Source organism: Pleurodeles waltl, chromosome 10 (genome assembly GCF_031143425.1).
Source record: "Pleurodeles waltl isolate 20211129_DDA chromosome 10, aPleWal1.hap1.20221129, whole genome shotgun sequence".
In the NCBI taxonomy this organism is placed as follows: domain Eukaryota; kingdom Metazoa; phylum Chordata; class Amphibia; order Caudata; family Salamandridae; genus Pleurodeles; species Pleurodeles waltl.
The window spans coordinates 422,998,312-423,019,866 of NC_090449.1; the positions used below are offsets into that span (position 1 = coordinate 422,998,312).

Genomic DNA, 21,555 nt, shown 5'->3' on the forward strand with positions numbered 1-21,555 from the left:
AGTTGCTTTACGCGTTTCCCCCCATACCCTTGATTCCTCGTGTGTTGAGGAAAATTTGCCAAGACCGGGCCCAAGTCATCTTAATAGCTCCGGATTGGCCAAGGAGGGTGTGGTACTCGGACCTTCTCCAACTCTCACTGTGCCCTCCGCTCCGTCTCCCTCTCAGGGCAGACCTCCTCTCGCAGTCGCAGGGGCAGGTTTTACACCCCAACCTCCAGAGCCTGCACCTTCATGCCTGGAGATTGAACGGGGCAACCTGAGTTCCTTCTCTCTCCCACCTGATGTAGTGGATGTTATCCTAGCGGCCAGGCGACACTCCACTAAAACTATCTACGCTAATAGGTGGTCTAAATTTGTGGTATGGTGTGGAGAGAAACAGATTGATCCCTTACGTGCTCATTTGTCAGATGTTTTATCTTTTGCTTTGTCTCTAGCGCAGAAAGGTTGTGCAGTGGCTACTATTAAAGATTACTTGTCTGCTTTGTCAGCCTTCATTTGTCTTCCAGACCAACCATTGTTGTTTAAATCACCTATAGTTCTTAGATTCTTGAAGGGCCTTATGAATAAATACCCTCCAAAACCTTTCGTTATGCCTCAATGGGATTTTTCCTTGGTCCTGACTTTCCTTATGGGGTCCCCTTTTGAGCCTATGCATTCTTGCCCCTTAAGGTTCTTAGTTATTAAAACAGTTTTCCTGGTGGCCATAACATCTGCAAGGAGAGTGAGTGAGTTGCAGGCTTTATCGGTAAAACCCCCTTATACAACATTTTATGGGGATAAGGTGGTGTTGAGGACCAAGGCTGCTTTCCTTCCGAAGGTTGTTTCACCCTTCCATTTGGCCCAGGCAATTACTTTGTCCACGTTCTATCCTCCGCCTCATCCTTCAAAGGAGGAAGAGAGACTACATCGCTTGGACCCAAAGAGGGCGTTAAGCTTCTACAATGACAGAACGAAGGATTTCAGGCTGGAGGATCAGCTGTTCATTGGATACGTGGGCAAGAGGAGAGGAAAGGCAGTCCACAAGAGAACACTCTCCAGGTGGGTTGTTCTTTGTATTAAAATCTGTTACTCTTTAGCAAAGAAGGATCCTCTTGAAGGTATTAGAGCTCATTCCACCAGGGCTAAGTCGGCCACTTCGGCCTTGGCTAGGGGTGTTCCTGTGGTCGACATCTGCAAGGCCGCAACTTGGTCGTCCCTTCACACTTTTGCGAAGCATTACTGTTTGGACTCTGAGGTCAGAAGGGACGGCCATTTTGCACGGTCAGTGCTGTAGGATTTCTTCGTTTGACCATACAGGCACCCACCACCGAGTGCGGTACTGCTTTGGGACTCTATTCATTAGGTGAGGAATCCACAGGTAGTTGTATCCATCAGAAGAACGAGTTGCTTACCTTCGGTAACGACTTTTCTGGTGGATACATTAGCTACCTGTGGATTCCTCACGGTCCCACCCGCCTCCCCGTTGCCTTTTTGGTCTCACCAAGTAATCCTTGAGTGTGCTCCTCTTGGTCTTTAGGACTGCAATAGATTATGTATATATGGATATTTGTATATATATTTCTTTGTGTATATACATATTTAGTGTATATATGTTTTGATTTAAAAAGAAAAAAGAAAAAAAAAATGAATGAAAGTTATATTAAATCTATAGCCATTTTTTTGCAATGTTGTGAGATGTTGCCTTTATCTTTCATTGCATTGGATTATTGTTCTCAGGCACGTAAAAAATGTTGGTACTGACGTCGGCACGTCGGCGAGGACCTCTTATTGCCTGCATGACGTCAGACGGCGTCGCGTGGGCAATTGTGACGTCCTCGTCGACGTGCAGAAGCTAGGAAGAAGATTTCCGTCGAATGCTGGCGCCATGGGAGTATTCATTAGGTGAGGAATCCACAGGTAGCTAATGTATCCACCAGAAAAGTCGTTACCGAAGGTAAGTAACTCGTTCTTCTGGACTTTTTGGTTGGGGGTGAGAGGGTTGGATATCAGTATGCATGAGTTGTAATTCCATCAAATCTTTCCTCTGTTGACCTTGTCAAATATGATACACGGAAATCATTCTCCTCTGGGGAAACTTTTTGGTTCTTCCTCTTGTCATCTTCTGGTTCAGCTGGGAGCACGATACCTCATCTCTAACTTCCACTGCTAAACTTGAGAGCCTAGCATTGGCTTATGCATGTGTGGCTTTATTGAAAGAGAGTGTAGGCTTCATATTTGGAGATTCAAAAGATTCAACTCAGAAGCAATGTAAAACCATATAGCTAAGAGGAAGAGTTCTGAACTGAGTTGTAGAGGTGACAAACTCTTTGAAGGCATCTTTAAATGATGTTTTGTCTTTCATTTTACATTAGGCCTCTATGCCAATCAATGCTGATTCCCATACACACTTCTTTAAGGACATATCACAATGCAGTAACATTCCACTTTTGTCTTGGAAACCAGCTACCTCTCCAATCACAGTTGACTGATTAATTGCTGTTGACCCTGTCTTCTGACTAAATGTGTTTTCTATAAATAACATATACATAGGTTCATTATCTATAATTGTGACATGCTTAAATATTCCTTTTGTAACATTTTCTTTTAACAAATGAGCATTTGAGGTGACACTTGATGGTCCCCTACATCTCCATCTTCCTTTTACAAACCCTGCCTCGTGGGATTTCACTCTCTGTTTTTCCATATTACTGCATTAGCCATTTGAGCACAGTGCCTTTTGTGAACTAGATCTGCTGACTTGGAAGGCAGCTTTTGCTGCTGACTTTAATATTTGCCAGAGGAACTAGATAACTTCAGGCTCTTCTTTACCAAGATCTTATGATTGTTTTCCACAAAGACAGTGATATACTTCAAGACAGTGTTATACTTCAAATGGTCCTTTCCTTCATTTCTAAGCTTTAATAAATCATCATTTTGATTAAAACGCAGTTCTCCCAGTTTTTCAGCCTGGACACCATGCCCTTTCAGCTGAAGAAATCCGATGTAATCTATACATTTCTAGTTCTTAGAAATGTTACCTCACTTTCATAGCATGTCTCTCACATATGATTGTCTCAACCTAGGTAACAAAGTTGCTAAAGGTAAAATTGCCAAGTGGCTGAGATCTTCTGTTTCAGAGCATATGACTCATAAGAGTTCAGGTTACTCAGCAATTTACTTGTTTTAAGCTATGTAGTCTGTTTTCTAACCCATTGGTGGCGGAGGAAAACAGATAAAAAAGTAAGGAATGTTAATGTACTCTTAACGTTTATTCTCCCTCCTTCACAAGCCACCCCGCCCCCCTCCTGCCCTATAAATACCATACGGTATGCTACTAACTTGTGTGGTGGCAGGTAAGGCATACATAAGGAAATAGAGCTTGCAGAAGAATGTTAACACACGGAGGCTCAACTTTTTTTTAAATGACTAGGTTCTATTTTTAGATACTTTTTCCAATTCTGTCTGCCTCGCAGGCAATGGGCATCCAATTGTGAAGGAGGAAGAGTAAGGATTAAGATTACAGGAATGACCATAAATTATATAAATGTGATAAAAGCAAAGGTGATAATATAGTAGTTTAAAACAGGAGACCTATATTTGGATTAGATGGATCGAGAAATGTTTGAGCCATTAGTTAGGTAACTTGGAATCGCCTCCCATGTGAGGGTGATGCTAGCTCATATCTAGAAGGCTTTAAATAAAACCTACTTTGATAAATGAATGCGTTTGTAAGTATAGCCATGTTTTCGCATGTTTATGCACCGTTTCAAAGTGGAATTTCCATTTAAAATGAAAATGTTTTGCCATAGATAAGACAGAAGGCTGCATGATATGGACGCAGAGCTGTTCTGCACATAAATTGCAGGATGCATGGGAACAATTTAGCTTCAGATCCATTACATCAAGGGTTTAGATGTGAGGATTCTCGGCACTGCTTTGTTAAAAATCCAAGCTGTTTTTGCGATTCCAACATCGTGGTAAATTGTGGACTATAAATTATTTTCCACAGAAAATACCTATGTTATAAGAGATTATGGGGGTTATTCCAACTTTGGAGGAGGTGGTAATCCGTCCCAAATGTGACGGATTTACCACCAGCCGTATTACGAGTTCCATAGGATATAATGGACTCGTAATACGGCTGGTGGTATATCCGTCACTTTACCGTCACTTTTGGGACGGATTACCACTTCCTCCAAAGTTGGAATAACCCCCTATGTCTGTGAGCAAAGGCTGATGTTAATGATATGTTCAAGTGTACATCACAAATAATTTTGCATGTTATAACATTGAACAGATGGGCCTCATTCAGATCAGACTATGCACCATGAATCTGTAAGAACATCTTATTGCACAATTCACAAGAAGGGTACTGTGGAATAAATGGTAAGTCCCCCTTCTTGATGATAAACCAAACATAATATGTAGACAACCGAGTATGTAAGCAGGAGCTAAGTGGTGACATTATGCAGAAACCCATACCCCTGTTATACAGGATAAAAAAATCTGGTTGCATAGGCAGAAGAAACTTTCAATATGTCTCCACGCCATTAACCCCAGACAGGATCCAGCCAAAAGCATTACAACTGATTTCACATATTCTCCCATCTTTTCACACCTCCTTTCTCTTAGCAGGTCCCACTGGAATTTATGGCACCCCCAGTCTGCAGTTATCTGAGACCTGCCTCGGGTTAATGCTTGCAACATTTGGAACTCACTTTCTTGCAAAATGTATTCAGAAACCACTGTCATTAGTGTCAGGCAGTGATCTAGTATACACATAGTGGCATAGAAATAAGTTAAAAGCGGGGCCTCTGTTAATAGAATATGCAATGTAAAAAGGAATGTTCTTCACTTGTGTTTACTTTAGGGTGACTTAGTGGAGGTATCAGGCTCTAAGAAGATTTCATGGCAGTCGGTGAGTTTCCTGTCATTACAGTGAACCCGTGAGTTATAGTAGCATCTGTTAATTATCCAGATGAGATGTCATGAATGTTGAGAAGAAAAGCTGAATTGTGAGTACCTCTTATATTTTGATCTACGTCACCACGCAGGCGAGTTTAGCAGAATAGAGAAAAGAGAGCTGTGGGGTAGAACTATAGAGCGAAGAATTAAAGAAGTTCAAGTTTTGGTACTGTTGCTACTCAGTCATAAATTGAATGTAAAGGCTCTGAAACCTTTCTCAAAACAACACAGTGCAGAATGTGACATTGGCAATAATAAGCAGGGCTGGCAATTGAAACGCTGTTGAAATTCATCAAGTCCAGACTTTCTTCCTATCAAAATGTTCACTGGCAATCCAGAACATGCAGACTTGATTCCCATGGCACAAACGATTCATTCACATATTTTAAGCCTGGTGCAGACTCTGTTTTCTGTACAGGTGATAAACATGGTTTCTTATATAAGCTCAGCTAAATTGTTCTAGTGAACTAGTGGTCTACTATTCATACCTGTTCTAGTGTTCAAACTATTACAAAAAAGGGAGAGGACTTTTTAAATGGTTACCTCAAGTAATAGCCTGGACCACCTGCAGTGGCAAGACCTCTAAAAGGCAAACAACATCTTCAAAACATTTGTACAGCGATATACAAAAAAAACCTTTACTGTTGTTTTAGCGGTTTGACTGTTACCTCAAAAACAAGATCCTTGTTTGTTAGCTTCAGGTTAAACAAAACAAACCTGGATAGTACATTATTTACTTTGCTTAATCATTTGACAGAATTTTTAAAGAAAAGCTTCAGTCGAAAAAGTATTTCCTTGCTGGTGTGCTTGTGGCAGCGCCGTTTCCTACAGGGCACTGGTTTGCTTTATTTGAAGCTAGAGCGGAAATCTATAACTGTAAAATGTACCCTTTATTGGGTATTGGGAGCTGCCATATATATGGGGCTAGAAATTCCGGTTCAGAAGGTGGATTCCTGGCATAACGTGTTGCTGCATGGCAGCACAGGATTGCACAGATTCCTCGTGGTTTTGTTGCCTTGGAACTAATGTCAGAAGCTGCATTGGAGCTATCTGATCTTTCACGCGTTTATGTCTCTCAGTGCTTCCCCGAGATATTTATTGATAATCTCTCGAGCTATATCACTATTTACTGAACTAATACATGTCACTGGTACACCTATCCGACCTCGCTCCCTCCCCCACCTCCAATACCCTAATATCGTCCCTTGAAGAGTTCCACTTAGGCATCCTGCATATTGAAAAATATGTTTTGGAATTAACCTTGCAGCATGGGGGAAATTAGTAAGAACATACATGCTTGATTCATTCTTCATCAATGAGAGGGCTGATCATGAAGTAATTAACCCTCCAGCACTTGGCTGGAGGTGCCCAAGGCCTGCATACATTGCCCCAGCAAAATCCAAAGTTGGTTTGTGAGTTCAAAACTCACTCTTCTCTTGTCAAGCAGCTGAGACCTTTGAGGAGCCCTGAACAGGGACATTTTAAGGATTTTGGGGGCCTTCGGACAAATGTATTTTGGGGGCACCTGTGCGGAACATCCTTTCATGTATGATCCAGTTTCAGCTCTTTCGTGCCCTGTTTGGCCAGGTCACTGACAGAGCACAGACACCCTTATCCAAATTCTAAATGTGTTTAAATCTAATACTCGGGGATAGTGATATGTGTGTTCGTTATCGGAACCCAGCAGCAGCTTACTAATGTTACTGCAAAAACTCTTTGTGACATCGTCCCATTTCTCATATGTCAGGTACTGTTTTGACCTAAAATAATTTTCTATGCATGTTGCATGAAACATAAACACATTTCCCTGCAAAATGTGTATAATAGTCTCATACATCATCCACGTTCCCTTTGTCTTAAAACTTCTCAAGACTTGAAGTAATAATTAGTATATAAGTAGGGACATATCTAGCAGGCTTCCTTAAGACAGGCATTTTACAGTTTCAGTAAAAAAAAAGATTTGCAGTGCATATGAACAACTAGTGAAAATAGGTGAAAGTAAAAAATGGGTAGGGCATGCAAGAAAGATTAAATACATTGCTATTCTTGGTAGCCTGTTTCTTTCATTTTTTTTTCCCACCTGGGATAGTAGGCTTGGTGGCCAAGTAGGAAAAAGTATTTTTAAAGCTTTGTTAATTTCAGTAGTTTATATTCCTGTGAATCACTTTTCCCAAACCTAATACTTATGTTCTTTAACTCCTAGAATTGTCAGCTTTGAATTGGTGGGGGAGATTGTCAATTGTTTTTTCCACCTATGATATTCTAAATCTACTATTCCGAGGTCTCCACACCGTAGAGGCTTGGAGGCGTGTGCTCTCCTTCCTCTAATTCACTCATCCTAAAGTATGGATTGAACAAATAACAGGCTCCTCCAAAAGTGTTCCTGCCTCCTAGTTGAAGAGTGACTGTACACCTCTTTAACTCCCTGCTTCTCAAACACAGGCATTTTTTATGATATATGAGATAACCCACAATTAAATGAAGAGTGAAGACCTGGTGGGCCTTTTGTGCAGCCTGCGCAAAGATTGAGGATCTGGTTACTCACAGGAGGGAGAGTATTTCTTGTTTAAAATGAAGGAAAGATGTTTATTCACTAAAGGCTTAAAACATGCCTTTAGTGCATCAGACCGTAAAACTAAAGTCCCAGGCATTGCATCAAACCTTCCAAAGAAATACTTCTAAAACTAACATTTCCATATCTGATAAAGACTCCTAGTTGCAGGTTCCTTACCTTTGAATTTCCCCAGGCGTCAGACTGGATCCGTAGATTTTTCTTTAAGCAGTACCTCTGCACACCGTCAGGTGGCGTTGGTCGACTCAGTGGGAGTCGTTGGCGTCGTGTTCACCGTGATCGACGTCGCAGTCGTATATAGGTGCTACCCCGGCTTCAGTTCATTTCTTTCCACGCCAGCCTACGCGCAGATCCGGAGAGAGCTACCTCAGTCATTTTTTGACTACGTCAACACTTTTGTTGAATTCTTTTGACGAGTTTGTGGATGCGCCAAGGGATTTCCCGCAAGACTGGATTCAAGCCCTGCGACTCCTGTCACCGAACGATGTTGGTGAGGGATCAGCACCTCGTGTGTCTTTGGTGCCTGGAGCGCAATCACAACCCAAAGTCGTGCTCCGAGTGTCGGGCCATGGGCCCGAAAGCTTTGAGGGAGCAGTCCCTAAAGCTCATGGCTGCCCGACACTCTTCATCCTCAAAGTCATTGGGACATTCAGGTCACAAAAAGAAGAAGGAAAATCGTTCTTTGACTTCACCATGTCGCTCGGACGATGCAGCGCTGGAAGAGCTTCGACACTCAATGCCTCTGTCCTAGGAGCCTTCATCTGGGTTGGCTCCGCACTTCCCAGGAGCCGGAGCCACCCCTGCCCAGCTCAAAGAATATTATGAGGCAATGCGCCTCATTTTTGGGCAGACCGACCCACCTTCAGCACCCTTGGGCACAGGTGAGTTGGTGGGGCCCCCTTCGGGTTCGAAGTCGTCGGCTTTGGCCACAGCTCTGGAGGGCCCCTCCGGATCCAAACGCGGATCCGTCCCTATGTTGGTCGTGCCACAGAGACCTTCCCCGGTGTCGGGTCAGACGTCAATGCTCCCGATGTCGGGTGGGCCCACAATCGACGTCGATCCCATCCTCATACCTGACAACCCGGAGCCGGAACAACGTCGCTCGACACTGAGTCTGTTCTCTATGGGCTCTCCTGGGCCCAAGGTTGATCCAAACCCTTATGCTTATGGGTATGGATACGGGGAGAGTACGGAGGGGACGCTGGACCCTTTAGAATACCAGCTTCACCCCCAAATGGACTGGGTGCAGGATTTGGGTGATGCCAGTGGTCTAGACACCTCCCCTGACACTGGTATGCTCTCTCCTCCTACCGTGGCTACGGAGGAGGGTGCCTCATATTTCATGGTGGTGAGAAGGGGGGCTGAGGTCCTTGACCTCGAGCTACCTTCTGTGGAGGTTAGGCCTAATATCCTAACCGATGTGCTTCAGCCGAGGTCTTCCTCTTCCGAACCCCTTCTTCTCTTTAATGAGGCACTGACAGATGTCCTTTTGGGTACTTGGTCCAGACCCAGCACAGGGTCTCCTGTGAATAGGACGTTTGCCCGTCGCCATTGGCCTGCACCATCAGACCTGAAATTCCTCACCCAATACCCCATGCTTGAGAGCCTTGTCATCCAGGCTTCCTCTTCATCTGGCCCATTTTCCTGCGGCACCCCCAGATAGGGACAAGGCGGACTCGGCACTTGAGCGCTTTAAGGATTCCCGAGCCACGGCCCGGTCCCTTGGCCTCATGCCCGCTTCTAAACCCCAGCAGCCCACCTTTTGCCCATTTCGTGGCTACGGAAGGGACACGCAAATGTGTCCTTTCCCCCCTGGCCATCGACTCGCGCATGCTGTACAGCCCCTGCGCAGCAACGGACGTGGGATCCCACACCCTCAGGGATCAGGGAGCCAGTGGGTCGCACAGTCCACCCCCGCCCCTCCTCACCCTCCAAACCTTCCAAGTCCGCAGGTACACCAGGAACCAGTTGGCAGCAGGATTCACCATCACCTGCCTGCCCCAATGGCAATCCATTACCTCAGGCAGGTGGGTCATCCAGATTGTCCGAAGGGGCTACTCCCTCCCCTTCGAGACACCTCCTCCAGCCATGCCGTCTTCATACAATCGAATATCGGAGGATCATATGTCGCTTCTCCGTGTGGTAGTCCAAGCCCTTATGGCCAAAGGAGCTATTGAGAGAGTTCCGTTGCCTGAAGTAGGTCGTGGTTTCTATTCCCGCTAGTTTCTGGTGCTGAAAAAGGACAAAGGATTTCGTCCTATATTAGATCTTTGGTCCCTCAACTTCTTCCTCAAAAAGGAGAAGTTCAAAATGTTGACATTGGCTCAGGTCCTATCTGCCCTGGATCCCAGAGACTGGATGGTAGTGTAAGACTTGCAAGATGCATACTTCCATATTCCTCTCTTGCTGGCCCACTGACTTTGCCTACGATTCGTGGTAGGTCCCAAGCACTTTCAGTTTACCGTGCTCCCCTTTGGCCTTACCAAAGCAAATCCATGATAGTCGGGCTATGATACCGATGTTTCAGCCTCTGTCCTGGATTTCGGTGAGAATGACTCTGAGGCTGCTGGGCCTCATGGCTTCCTGCATCCTGCTAGTTCAAAATGCCAAATGGCATATGGGGCTCTGCAGTGGTACCTGAAGTTCCAGTGGGCGCAGCCTCAGGGGAATCTCTTCGTCAAGGTCCAGATCTCGGAAGGAACTGCGAGAGACCTGCAGTGGTGGTTAACAAATCAGGATTGTGTCAATGGCAAATCACTCATTTCCCCAACCAGATCTAACAGTCATGACAGATGCGTCACTCCTGGGATAGGGCAGCCACGTGGGAGAGGCGGAGATCAGAGGCCTGTGGTCTCCGGCGGAAACCGAGTTCCATATCAATCATCTGGAGCTCCTTGCAATTCGACTAGCATTGAAAGCATTCCTTCCTTCTCTCAAGGGGAAGCAGTGCAAGTGTTCACAGACAACACCACTGCTATGTGGTACTGCAACAAACAAGGCGGAGTGGGGTTGTGGACCCTTTGTCAAGAGGCTCTTCGCCTCTGTACTTGGCTAGAACATCAGGGCATTTCCCTGGTGGTTCAACACCTGGTGGGCTCTTTGAATGCCAGAGCAGACAAACTCAGCCGACGATGTGTGGTCAATCAAGATTGGCGTCTCCATCCAGAGGTGGCGCGAGGTCTTTTCCTTCAGTGGGGAGAACCTTGGTTAGACTTGTTCGCCTCCGTTGAGAACGCGCAATGGCAGCTGTTTTGCGTGTTGGCGTTTCCAAGGTGACACTCGTTCGGCGACATCTTTCATCTTGAGTAGAATTCAGGCCTCCTGTACGCCTTTCCGCCCATACCACTTCTGCCCAGAGTTCTAAAGAAGATCAGGCAAGACCGGCCCAAGTTACACTGGTGGCTCCGGACTGGACACGAAGAGTCTGGAACCCCAAGCTGTGGAGCATGGCCATAGCTCCTCCGATCACACTGCCTCTTCGGGGGGATCTTCTGTCACAGCAGCAGGGGAGGGCCCTCCATCTGAACCTGTCCACCCTCTGCCTCCTTTCGTAGAGATTGAGTGGCGACAGTTAACGTTTTTTGACCTGCCACCTGAAGTATGTAATGTTATCTTGGCAGCCAGGTGTCCCTCAACCAAAACCGTATACGCCTGTTGTTGGAAGAAATTTGTGGCATAGTGCATCGACAAATCTGGCGATCCTCTATCTGCTATGTCTTTCTCAAGTCCTCCTCTTTATTCTGTCCCTTGCCCAGCAGGGTTCAAACCTGGCCACTCTTAAGGGATATCTTTCTACTATCTCTGCCTTCTTGAGGTTACCAGATCAGCCTTCCTTATTTAAATCTCCTATAGTTGGGAGGTTTCTTAATGGCCTCACACACCTCTTTCCTCGTATCCCATTCATCATGCCCCAATGGGATCTAAATCTGGTATTAACATACCTAATGTGTGCCACGTTTGAGCCACTTCACAACTGCCCTTTACGGCTCTTAACCATCAGTACTGTCTTTTTAGTTGCCATTACCTCTGCCCGCAGAGTAAGTGTGCTCCAGGCTCTGTCATCTAAGCCACCTTTCCTGGCCATACATCCTGACGAAGTGGTACTTCGCACGAGGGCTTCTTTCCTACCTAAAGTAGTGACACCCTTCCATGTCAGACAGTCAATCACCTTGCCTACCTTTTATGCACCCCCACATCCCTCTCATGAAGAGAGAGACTTCACCGTCTGGACCCAAGAAGAGCGTTGGCGTTCTACCTTGATCGTACCAATGACTTCCAGGTGGACGATCAACTCTTTGTGGGATATGTGGGTGCAAAGAAGGGGAAGGCAGTGCAGAAGAGGACCATTTCACGATGGGTTCTCTTATGCATCAAAATGTGCTATGCTTTGGCTAAAAAGCAACCTCCTGAAGGTTTGTGCGCTCACTCCACCAGAGCTACTGCTGCTACCAGGGCACTAGCACGGGGCGTTCCAGTCCTGGCCATCTGTCAAGCAGCAACGTGGGCATCTCTGCACACTTTTACCAAACACTACTGCCTGGACAGTCCTGTCCGAAGGGACGGCTACTTTGGCCATTCGGCCCTGCAGGACTTCTTGGTGTGATCTTGATTTGCAGCCCACCACAGGGGATGGTATTGCTCGGGTATCTATTCAAAGGGCAGGAATCTGCAACTAGAAGTCTCTATCAGATGTATAAGTTACTTACCTTCGGTAACGATATATCCGGTAGAGACATATTCTAGTTGCAGATTCCTTACCGACCCACCTATCCTCCCCGCTGTCAAAACTGATTTCTAGGGACAGAAACTGCCCATTAAGGACCCTAGTTTCGGCACACCACTCTTAGTGTCCTTCATGGCTCTGGACTACTGGCGTTGAAAGTTGGGAAAGAACACTGACATCAGCGCGCCGGGATGGTGCCTATATACGACCGCAATGTCATCACAGCAAACACAATGCCAACTACACCAGCGGAGTCAACCGACGCCACATGACAGTGGTACTGCTCGAAAAAAAATCTCCAGATCCAGTCTGACGCCTGGGGAAATTCAAAGGTAAGGAAACTGCAACTATATTATGTCTCTATCAGAAATATTGTTACCAAAGATAAGTAACTTGTACTTCTCTATCATTACTTCTAAAAAAATAAATACTTCAATAAAGAAACGCTTCCCAATGTGTTTGATCCCAAAATATAATGAGGTAAGGGCAGTGAATAGAGATGGAAAGACTGAAGGATTTGGGGTGAAGGGTAAGGGTATGGTATAGGTGAAGGGTGTAGGGTGCAGAGTATCAGTAGGTGTCAGCATTTAGGGAGTTAAGGGTAAGGAGTTAAGGCTAGGAGTAAAGAGTTAAAGGTATAGATGATATATATTAATAACCTGGTGTTAGGGCTTAAGGATAGAGGGCTAAAGTTGTAGGTGTATGAGTTTAGGTTAAGGGCTTTGGATATAGGGTCAAGGGAATAGGTTATAGTGGTTAGGGGCTTCGATTACAGGGTTAAGACTAGAAGGTTTAGAATACAGAGATCAAGAGTAAGCACTTATCCCAAGAGTTAAGGTTATATTGCTTGAGGTATGGGGTATAGGATTAAGAGTGTGGGGTATATATAGGATTAGGTGAATGTGTTTGGGGTACATGGACGAGGTTTAAGGGCTTTGGGCATAAGAGCTAAGGTTTAGGGGTATAGCGTTAAGGGTATGGAGGAAGGGTTGGTGTTAAAGTGATATGGTTGATGGCTAAAGGTTTGACAAATAGGGTTTAAGGGTGTCTGATTTAAGGTTTAGTGTCAGATGGCATCGGCTGGCTGTCCAGAATCACTTATTGTTGCCCGAGTCAATGTATAAATGATTAATGGAAACACCCGCTACATTCCCAGTGGCTTCACCCTTTGAACCTTTCTGCTCCTGCTTTTTTCATCCGAAAAGGCATTTGGTTTTTAACTGTTTTTAATCCCCTAATGTCTTCCTTTATGCCTCATATCTCCCAATATTATTTTTGAGTGATTTGTAGCTTCTTTGTATGCAAAGGCTTTACTAAAATTATAAATAAAAGGAATGCAGTACGAAGTGGCTCGGTTCACAGTACACTTTTCACAGCTTTGCCTAAACAGGTGCAGTTCTCTCCTTTTGGAAATAGGGGGCTGCGCAGATGTATAGGGCCCGTTTGTGAATCGTCTGATTATGCTACCTCTGAGGGTTAAGCTGTAACCAAACACAAAAAATGAAAGAAAGTTAAGCATAAAGGCAGGAAGTCAAGGAAAGTCTTCCACATTTCAGGTAAGGCCACTTTCGAAAAAGTTGAGCGGGTGATTTTGTTTAAAAGTTTTCTCGTTGACAATTTGTAACAATTTGTTACCCATAGTTGTAGTAGCAGAGACATTGTAAATTTCAAAGTAACTTGTAATACAGCTCAATGTTTATGCAGGTAGGGGCTGGAATTGTGAAAATGCAAGCTGAAAAAAACAAGGTTTGACAATCTAAGCAAAACTGGAGTCCATACGGACACCCTAAGATGCGGGCTGTCATGATGTAGCCAGTTGATGCTCATGCAAGGATTAATAACAATGATATGATGGGGAAATTCTTACACAGAACCATTAGTTCGACTTAACATCCTAGCAAATGGTTTCACCTTACTACAAGAAAGTTGGTTTTCAGAATGGCACCACCTAATGTACTGAGATACCTATAAACACTGATTCTGGGGGTTATCTTGTGAGCAATGGGATCCTAGTAGTTGTAGATCCTGAAAGCTAAAATGAGACCGCTATGTAAACAGGCATTCGCAGAGCTAATAGGTCTTGCCTATGCAAGAGCTATTGGCTTTGCCCATATGTTTTAGCAATTTTTGTACCCCAGAGTGGATGCTGTTAATTATGGTGTAGAGTGGCGTGAAGAAGAGAGAAGTGGAGTGGAGAGTCTTGGAATAGCGTACATTGTTGTGGAGGGATAGAGTGTCTTAGAGTGGAAGGGCATAGAGTTCAGTGGCATAGAATGGAGCACAGTGTCAGAATTGAGTAGAGTGTCTTGGAGTGGCATAGAGTGTCATGGATTGGTGTAGAGGGTATTGCGTAGAGTGCTGTAGAGTCGAGTGGCTTTCAGCAGGGTAGATTGTCATGGAGTGGAGTAGTGTCTCATAGAGTGGAGTACAGTTTGAGGGAGTGGCATAGAGGGCGTTGCGTAGAGATTTGTATAGTGGAGTAGTGTTGTAGAATGGCATAGAGTGGAGTGCTGTAGAGTGGAGTGGTAAAGAGTGGAAGAGTGTGTCAGTGTAGCAGAGTTTAATGGAGTAGAGAGCATCATAGAGTGGCATGCAGTAGAGTGGTGTAGAGTAAAGTGGCTTAAAGTACAATGGTGTAGAGTAGATTGGTTTAGAGTTCACTGGTTTTGAGTAAAGTGATGTCGAGTGCATTGGCATAGAGTGCAGTGATGTAGAGGTATGTAGAGTTGAGTGGGGCAGAGTAGACTGCAGTGGTGTAGAGTTCAATGTCATAGAGTGGAGTGCTGCAGACTGGAGTAACTTAAACGGCAGGCACAGCAAACTATTGCACAGAAGATACTTTTGACAGTAGACTGGTGTTTTGTGGCATTATTAAGAAAGCCTATCTGTGTCTTTACTCTGTGAACAAAAAAAGCTGTAAATCCACTGTTATGACAGCAAAGTAAAACAAATGAGTGTGCATGGACAATTATTAAACAGAACTCCATCTTTATGAAAGGCTATGTCATCCAAACAGCAGGCATTTACTATGCAAAACCATGAAACAGCAACTAAAATACTGTTGTGTCAGTGACGTCAATACATTAAAACACACAGCGTGGTTGTAGTTTAACAAAATGACAACTTGATTCCCTATCACCTAATGGAGAACAAAAGTGACAATGCAACCATCCATAAAATGCAACAATATTGATAAACAGCCCACTCATACAATGGCAAGCCATGAAAAAAAAATGCAAATACGCTGTCTCTACTACTGATTCTATTTTTTGACGCAACTAAAGTTGTCTGTAGTCAAACCTAAAAAAGCAGCTCTACCCAGTGCTCTATAAAGGACTCTGCGACTTAATGGCATTCTGACCTCTAACATCTTGCATGACTTCTGCATCTCAGTAACAGCAGTGTCCCTCACTTCAAGAGGCAGCTGTCAATATTTCAGTAACGGCAGGAGCCTCACTCCCAGCCTGCCTCAGAGAGAAGTAGACTTTTATGATATGCTGGAGCTGAAACCTGTCATATGGTGGGCAAACGTATTTAGAAGATCTCAAGAAGGGAACATTCCCCCCTCAGAGCTCTATGTTGTGTCCTTGGCTGGGTATAAATGGAGTCCGATGCAACCGGCCACAGCATTGACATTTACACCTTTGTGTTGAACTGCTACAACAACATTGCAGTCGCATCTCACAACAGGCGCCAGATAGTTTCCATTAATGTGTTTTTTCACCCACTAGATCATATCTTGTTTTTTGCGATGAAAAAAGGGGCTAATTCTAAAACGCTCTACAGTAAAAGTCAGAAATTACGTATTTTTGCAGAGCGCGGTCTTGGAGCACATTGCAAATGATGTTAGCAGTGCTGGAAACCAAAAAGGGCTCCTTGGTACTCACTGTCACAGAGTACTTGTTCACTATGCAGAAGAGCCGTTACGATTACAAGTTTTACAATTGTGTTGAGAAGTGCTGTTACTTTCCCATTACAAGCATTGCAACTGTGCGGATAAGTGGTGGTGCCCTCCATTGCATGTTGTATAGCTATTTTAGCCAGGTTTTAGACATGTTGTTTTAGCTAACTAAGCCTGCCGCTGTGCACTTTAACCCTATTACATTTTATACTGCATTGCTTTATTTTAATAGCAATAACTTGATTTGCGGTGCTATTTTATTTTCTCTCTATCTTATTATTCTTTCCACTAGGAAAGCAATGTGTTCTTAGTAGTACGTGTAGTTCACTTTGTGTTTTCTCCAAGGCTACAGTCAGATAGGGTTGCCGACAAACGTGGTATGCTGTGTCTCCAGCATTCACAGAAATACACTCATACATGGGGACCATTTCTTAGAATGTCAGCTGTTTTATTATATAAACACCACTTAGTCCCTGACACGTTAGAAGGAGATTCTAGCCAGAGGACCACGACTGTATGCTGATTGCTGCAACCTTCGCTACAGCTACTTGTTTAGACGACCGAGCCCTGAACCAGATGGGGATTGTGTCTCTTTAGACCTCACGCCTCTTCTCCAGATATGAGGGATGATGCTCTCCCAGGGGGAAACCCAAAGGGCAGATTAGGTTTAGTATGCCGTGCTCATACTTGGCGTAGGTGAGGGGCTATTGATCCACTCCCTTGTTTAGACAGCATGGTAGGACTCTTTTTGTGTTTTACACTGTTAGTCACATGCCTACTCCTATTGTCTTTAATTATCCATGTTATTGCTATACACTTGCTTTTATCCAAGATGCAGATATCTTAATAAATACTTGTTGAAATATATTCTGCCTCCATTGTCTTTGCCTGAGTGAGATCTTGGTAACTGAGAGAAAGGGATTCGATCTGATGTACCACGATTCCCTGGGGAGTCTATCTTATAATGAGCCCGGTTGCCACAATCATCTCGGTCAGAGATGGGGTACTGCTAGTTAGCCGGAAAACCCTGGATTAGGGCGACAGGTGTCAACTGGTATGGAATTGTACTAAGTACCCACAGCTCAGGTGATCCTACTGCCCAAATCCAGTAACCCATTACAAGCACTGCATCTGTGCAGAGAGGTGGTGGTACCCTCCCGTTACAAGCACTGCAAACAAGTGGATGTGCGATATAGATGTGTAAGTAAGAGTCCTTAAACAAAGCCATATCAGAGCCCCCACCGCTCCATCACTTCTTTCTAGCGGCTCATGAGGTGCGACATTTCAGTGAGCAACAAAATATCACAAATAGTTAGTATATGTTTCTTCTGTTTACTTTGCTTGCAGAAATTTTGTTTAAAATGCTTTTTAGATGATTGTTCTACATTTGAATAGAGTCTTGTATGTTTGAATATCTGTCCTAAAACTATAGCAATTATCATAAATTTTATTATTCTGGTGTACAGATTGGATGAACTGTATTTCACAGGTTTTTCTTTTAAAATGTCACTTTAAGAGAATGGACAACAAGACTAGAATTTGTGGTTCGCGCCCTCCTCCCCCACAACACATACACTCCCCTTACGAAAAGCACTGTCCAGCATGGTGAACACACAAGCTCCATTGGTTCTAGACAACTTGCATCCTTAAGGAAGGTGGTTCCCCTGCTCCAGTATGGATCGGACAACAAGCAAGCATTGGTAAAAATGTTCAGTGCAGCCCCCCACTGGGACACCTTTAGCCTGCGCTGACTCTTTAGCTCATCCTGGTTTGCAATATGGGACTCATGAGCCCAGGTGGGCACTTTTTACAGTCAAATTACATGTATTAATAGTTTTACATTCAGTTAGGTTATTTGGCTGTAAGTGTCATTTTAGATAGAAGTCAAGCTGCCAGTGAGGAGTAAAGTGGAAAGTGAGACAATCCATTAGAAATGCACTAAAAATGGAAAGAAAGTGCTATGAAATGGGGCACCACTACCGCTGTGCCAAGACCAGTTGAACAAGATAAATCTTTATCTGTAAAACTGCAACATCCTCCAGAAAAAAACCCAGAAATGGGCTTTAACCCCCTCGTCATTAACCAATACTTTGCACAAACGACACGTAAAGAAATTAAAACAACATGAAAAACCCAGGAAGTCCCTTTTTTTTATCACAGTACATTCACAACTCAGAGTTTCAAGATGAAGGGCCCTTCTGATCCAGGCTATGCATATACTTTCTCACAAGGGGAGGAGTGCAGAAATGTAAGTACATGATAGTCGTCCCAGCATGCTTCTACAGATCTTAAATATGCAAGCATAAACTAATAGAAGTGTGGGTGACAGCCAGATGACAGATAAAAGTGATTTGCCCAGGTCCACTTGCTCCTATTTAACGGGGAAGCCATTAAAAGAACCATGATGCCCCTACTCCATGTGGAGAGCAATCTGCATTCCCTTTTTAGGTCGAGTGCGCAATCGCTTTGACCTGTTTTAAGTATTGTGGGCTTTTAACCACACTCAGCTCACGCCCATCACTTTCATTTGTTCATGGGCTTGCCTTTCAAAAACTACTTGATGTCATTGGAAAATGCTTTACGTTTGTCCCGTCTTGGTGCGGTTTGTTTACCACGTTCGACACTGACCCTGTTACCGGGCTAATTTCATGATTTCCGATATATATATCCGCGTGGGCAAACTACTTTTTTCTTTTGTCCGCGTTTAGTGGCTGCCATGGCACTCACAGCAATCAGAGCGCAAACTCGATCAGCGGTATCATTTTTACATTATAGCACTCTGATCTGCTTAGTACATGTTCTTTGCAGCAGGCATATTAACCCTGTGCACTACCTTATGATGACTACAGGCTTCCACTAGACAAAAGTACATTCTCTTGGTTGCCATGGCACTCACAGCGCTCAGAGCGCAACGTCGATCGGCTGTATTGTTTTTACATTATATACACTCTGATCTGCTTAGTACACATTCTTTGCAGCAGGATTATTAACCCTGTGCGCTACCTTATGATGACTCCTAGCTTCCACTAAGCAAAAGTATGTTCTCTCTCCAGAAAGAACATAAATCGCCAGAGTTATTTTGACATTTTTACATTACATGCACTTTGTGATTTGCCTAATACACTTTCTTTGCAGCAGGCACATTTACCCTGTGCGCTATCTTATGATGACTCCAAGCTTCTACTAGACAAAAGTACATTCTCTTGGCTTCCATGGTGCTCACAGCACCCAGAGCACAAACTTGATCAACAGTATCATTTTTATATTATATGCACTCTGATCTGCTTAGAACAAATTCTGTGCAGGAGGAATATTAACCCTGTGCACTACCTTATGATGACTCCAAGCTTCCACTAGACAAAAGTATGTTCTCTATCCACAAAGAACATAAATCACCAGAGTTATTTTGACAGTTTTACATTACATGCACTTTGTGATTTGCCTGGCAGACAGTCTTTGCAGCAGGCACATTAACCCTCTGTGCTACCTTATAATGAGTCCAAACTTCCACTAGACAAAAGTACATTCTCTCTCCAGAAAGAAAAATAACCCTCTGCACTACCTTATATTGAGTTTAAACTTCCACTAGACAAAAGTACTTTCTCTCTCCAAAAATAACATTATTCACCAGAGTTATTTCAACATTTTTACATTATATGCACTCTAATCTGCTTAGTACATGTTCTTTGCAGCACACATATTAATTCTGGGACTTGTAGTTTTATTTTTATAACGTGATACAAGCTGGACACCAGCCCTTGGAGTAGTATTCGTAGAGTTGTCCAGCACCCCAGTTCGATGCTTGATTCGCTCATTTAGTTTGTTTCAGCTTTGCATTCTGGGACTTGTAGTTATATTTTCATAACGTGATACAAGCTGCGAATACAAAGCAGAAACCTGACTAGATGAACTACACACGTTTGAGTCTGTGAAACTTGAGATGTGTGTACATGTATTTATAAAACTAACCTCGAGGAGAGCTTACAGTTGATTATGCTGTACAATGGTCAATATTTTATAACTAATATTTCAGTTCAAGTGTGTGAAAAATCATGGGTGTTTTGTTAGACTCCACAGACTGCAGTAAAGGGACAGTGATCCAGTAAGCATGCATTCTTGGAGTACAATTATTTATTCATTGGCGATGTCGCTTGTACCAACTGCCAAGTAAATATGTTTTGCACCTGGGAGTAGTTTGTGTTTTAAGGGCCTTCTTTAAAAAATATTCCAGTAGGCTTACTAGCACTTTAGTTATATCCAGGGCCACTGGAATTATGTGGCAGAAAGGACCAATATGCAGCAGGGTTGCCAATTAAGGTGGCAAAAAAGTCCAGGTATGCATTTACAATAGCTCCAACTCAAGAGACCTATTGCATTGCAAATGCTTGTCCTATAAATGCTCTCACTTTAAAGTCAGTAGGCAAAGTAAACACTGTGTGCCTTTGAAAGACAGGGCCTGACATTTGGCTTCCATCTTTGAATGCACAGCAAATGTGATGAGATAAGAACAAGATTTGAAAACCTTTTAATTGAAAACAAGTTCGCTGAAGGAAACAGAAAACACGTTTTTGGCAAGGGAAGGTACGAACATGAGCTGGAGAGCCTAAAGCAAATAAAGCCAGCAAATGAAAAGCCGGAAAATGTGAGTAATGATCCACAAAGCCAATGGCAAACAATGGGCAGAACGCATTCCTGGGTCAGATTTCTGAAAGTCCCCAAGATGTCGTTAGCAAACTAGACCACTGTGTTGTGTGGTAGGCTGTGACCTAAAAAGGAAATGTGATTCCCTTGTCAAAACCAGTTGGCAGAATTGCATAGTGACTACTCTTTGTAGTCTGTTCTCAAATGCTTAAAATATCTATGTTACACTGCTCAACTATACAAAACCAACTGTACAAAATACTCTTACATTTTAAATGTAGATTTGATATTAGACTCCTTACGGAAAAAATATTTGCCGTGCCTGTGTTTATTATAATCCTGCAGTAGAGGACATCAGAAGCGTTATTTTTCACACATGTTGCCTTTTAATGATAGAACCTAACAATATATTGATTGTGGCGTACCTACATAAATCTTACAAATAAGAAATCATCATTTGCAAATAACAGCAATTCACAATTTGCAATTTCTCATATTTAGAATAAACTCAAATTTATTTGGTTTAAGTGGTTGCAATTTGTATACCGACTACTACTAGATGCATTGATATTTTGTAAAGCAATCTTTGTATTAATAGATTGGGTCACAAATTACCGAAGCTTACTGGATCACAATTCGACCAGCCTCATTAAAAAGCATGCAGTAGATTGTAAATTGTGACCTACTATGATTTGCTAGAGTCACAGGCATGGTGGCCTGCTGGGGTCAGCAGGCAACCATGTCTGTGATTGCTTTTAAATAAAATAAATCTTT

The 21,555-nt window shown here is 43.5% G+C and overlaps 1 protein-coding gene across 3 annotated transcripts in view; it reads left to right on the top strand.

Annotated features, from left to right (window-relative positions):
- CFAP70 (cilia and flagella associated protein 70) overlaps positions 1 to 21,555 on the top strand; it is a 947,035-nt gene that overhangs the window by 67,714 nt on the left and 857,766 nt on the right. For 2 of the 3 annotated variants that reach the window (XM_069210675.1, XM_069210678.1), the window contains exon 3: positions 4,850 to 4,897. The exons of the other annotated variant lie outside the window; for it this stretch is intronic. In XM_069210675.1, coding sequence (XP_069066776.1) covers positions 4,850 to 4,897 — 48 coding nt within the window. The remainder of the gene's footprint in view (positions 1 to 4,849; positions 4,898 to 21,555) is intronic. 3 annotated transcript variants of the gene reach the window in all.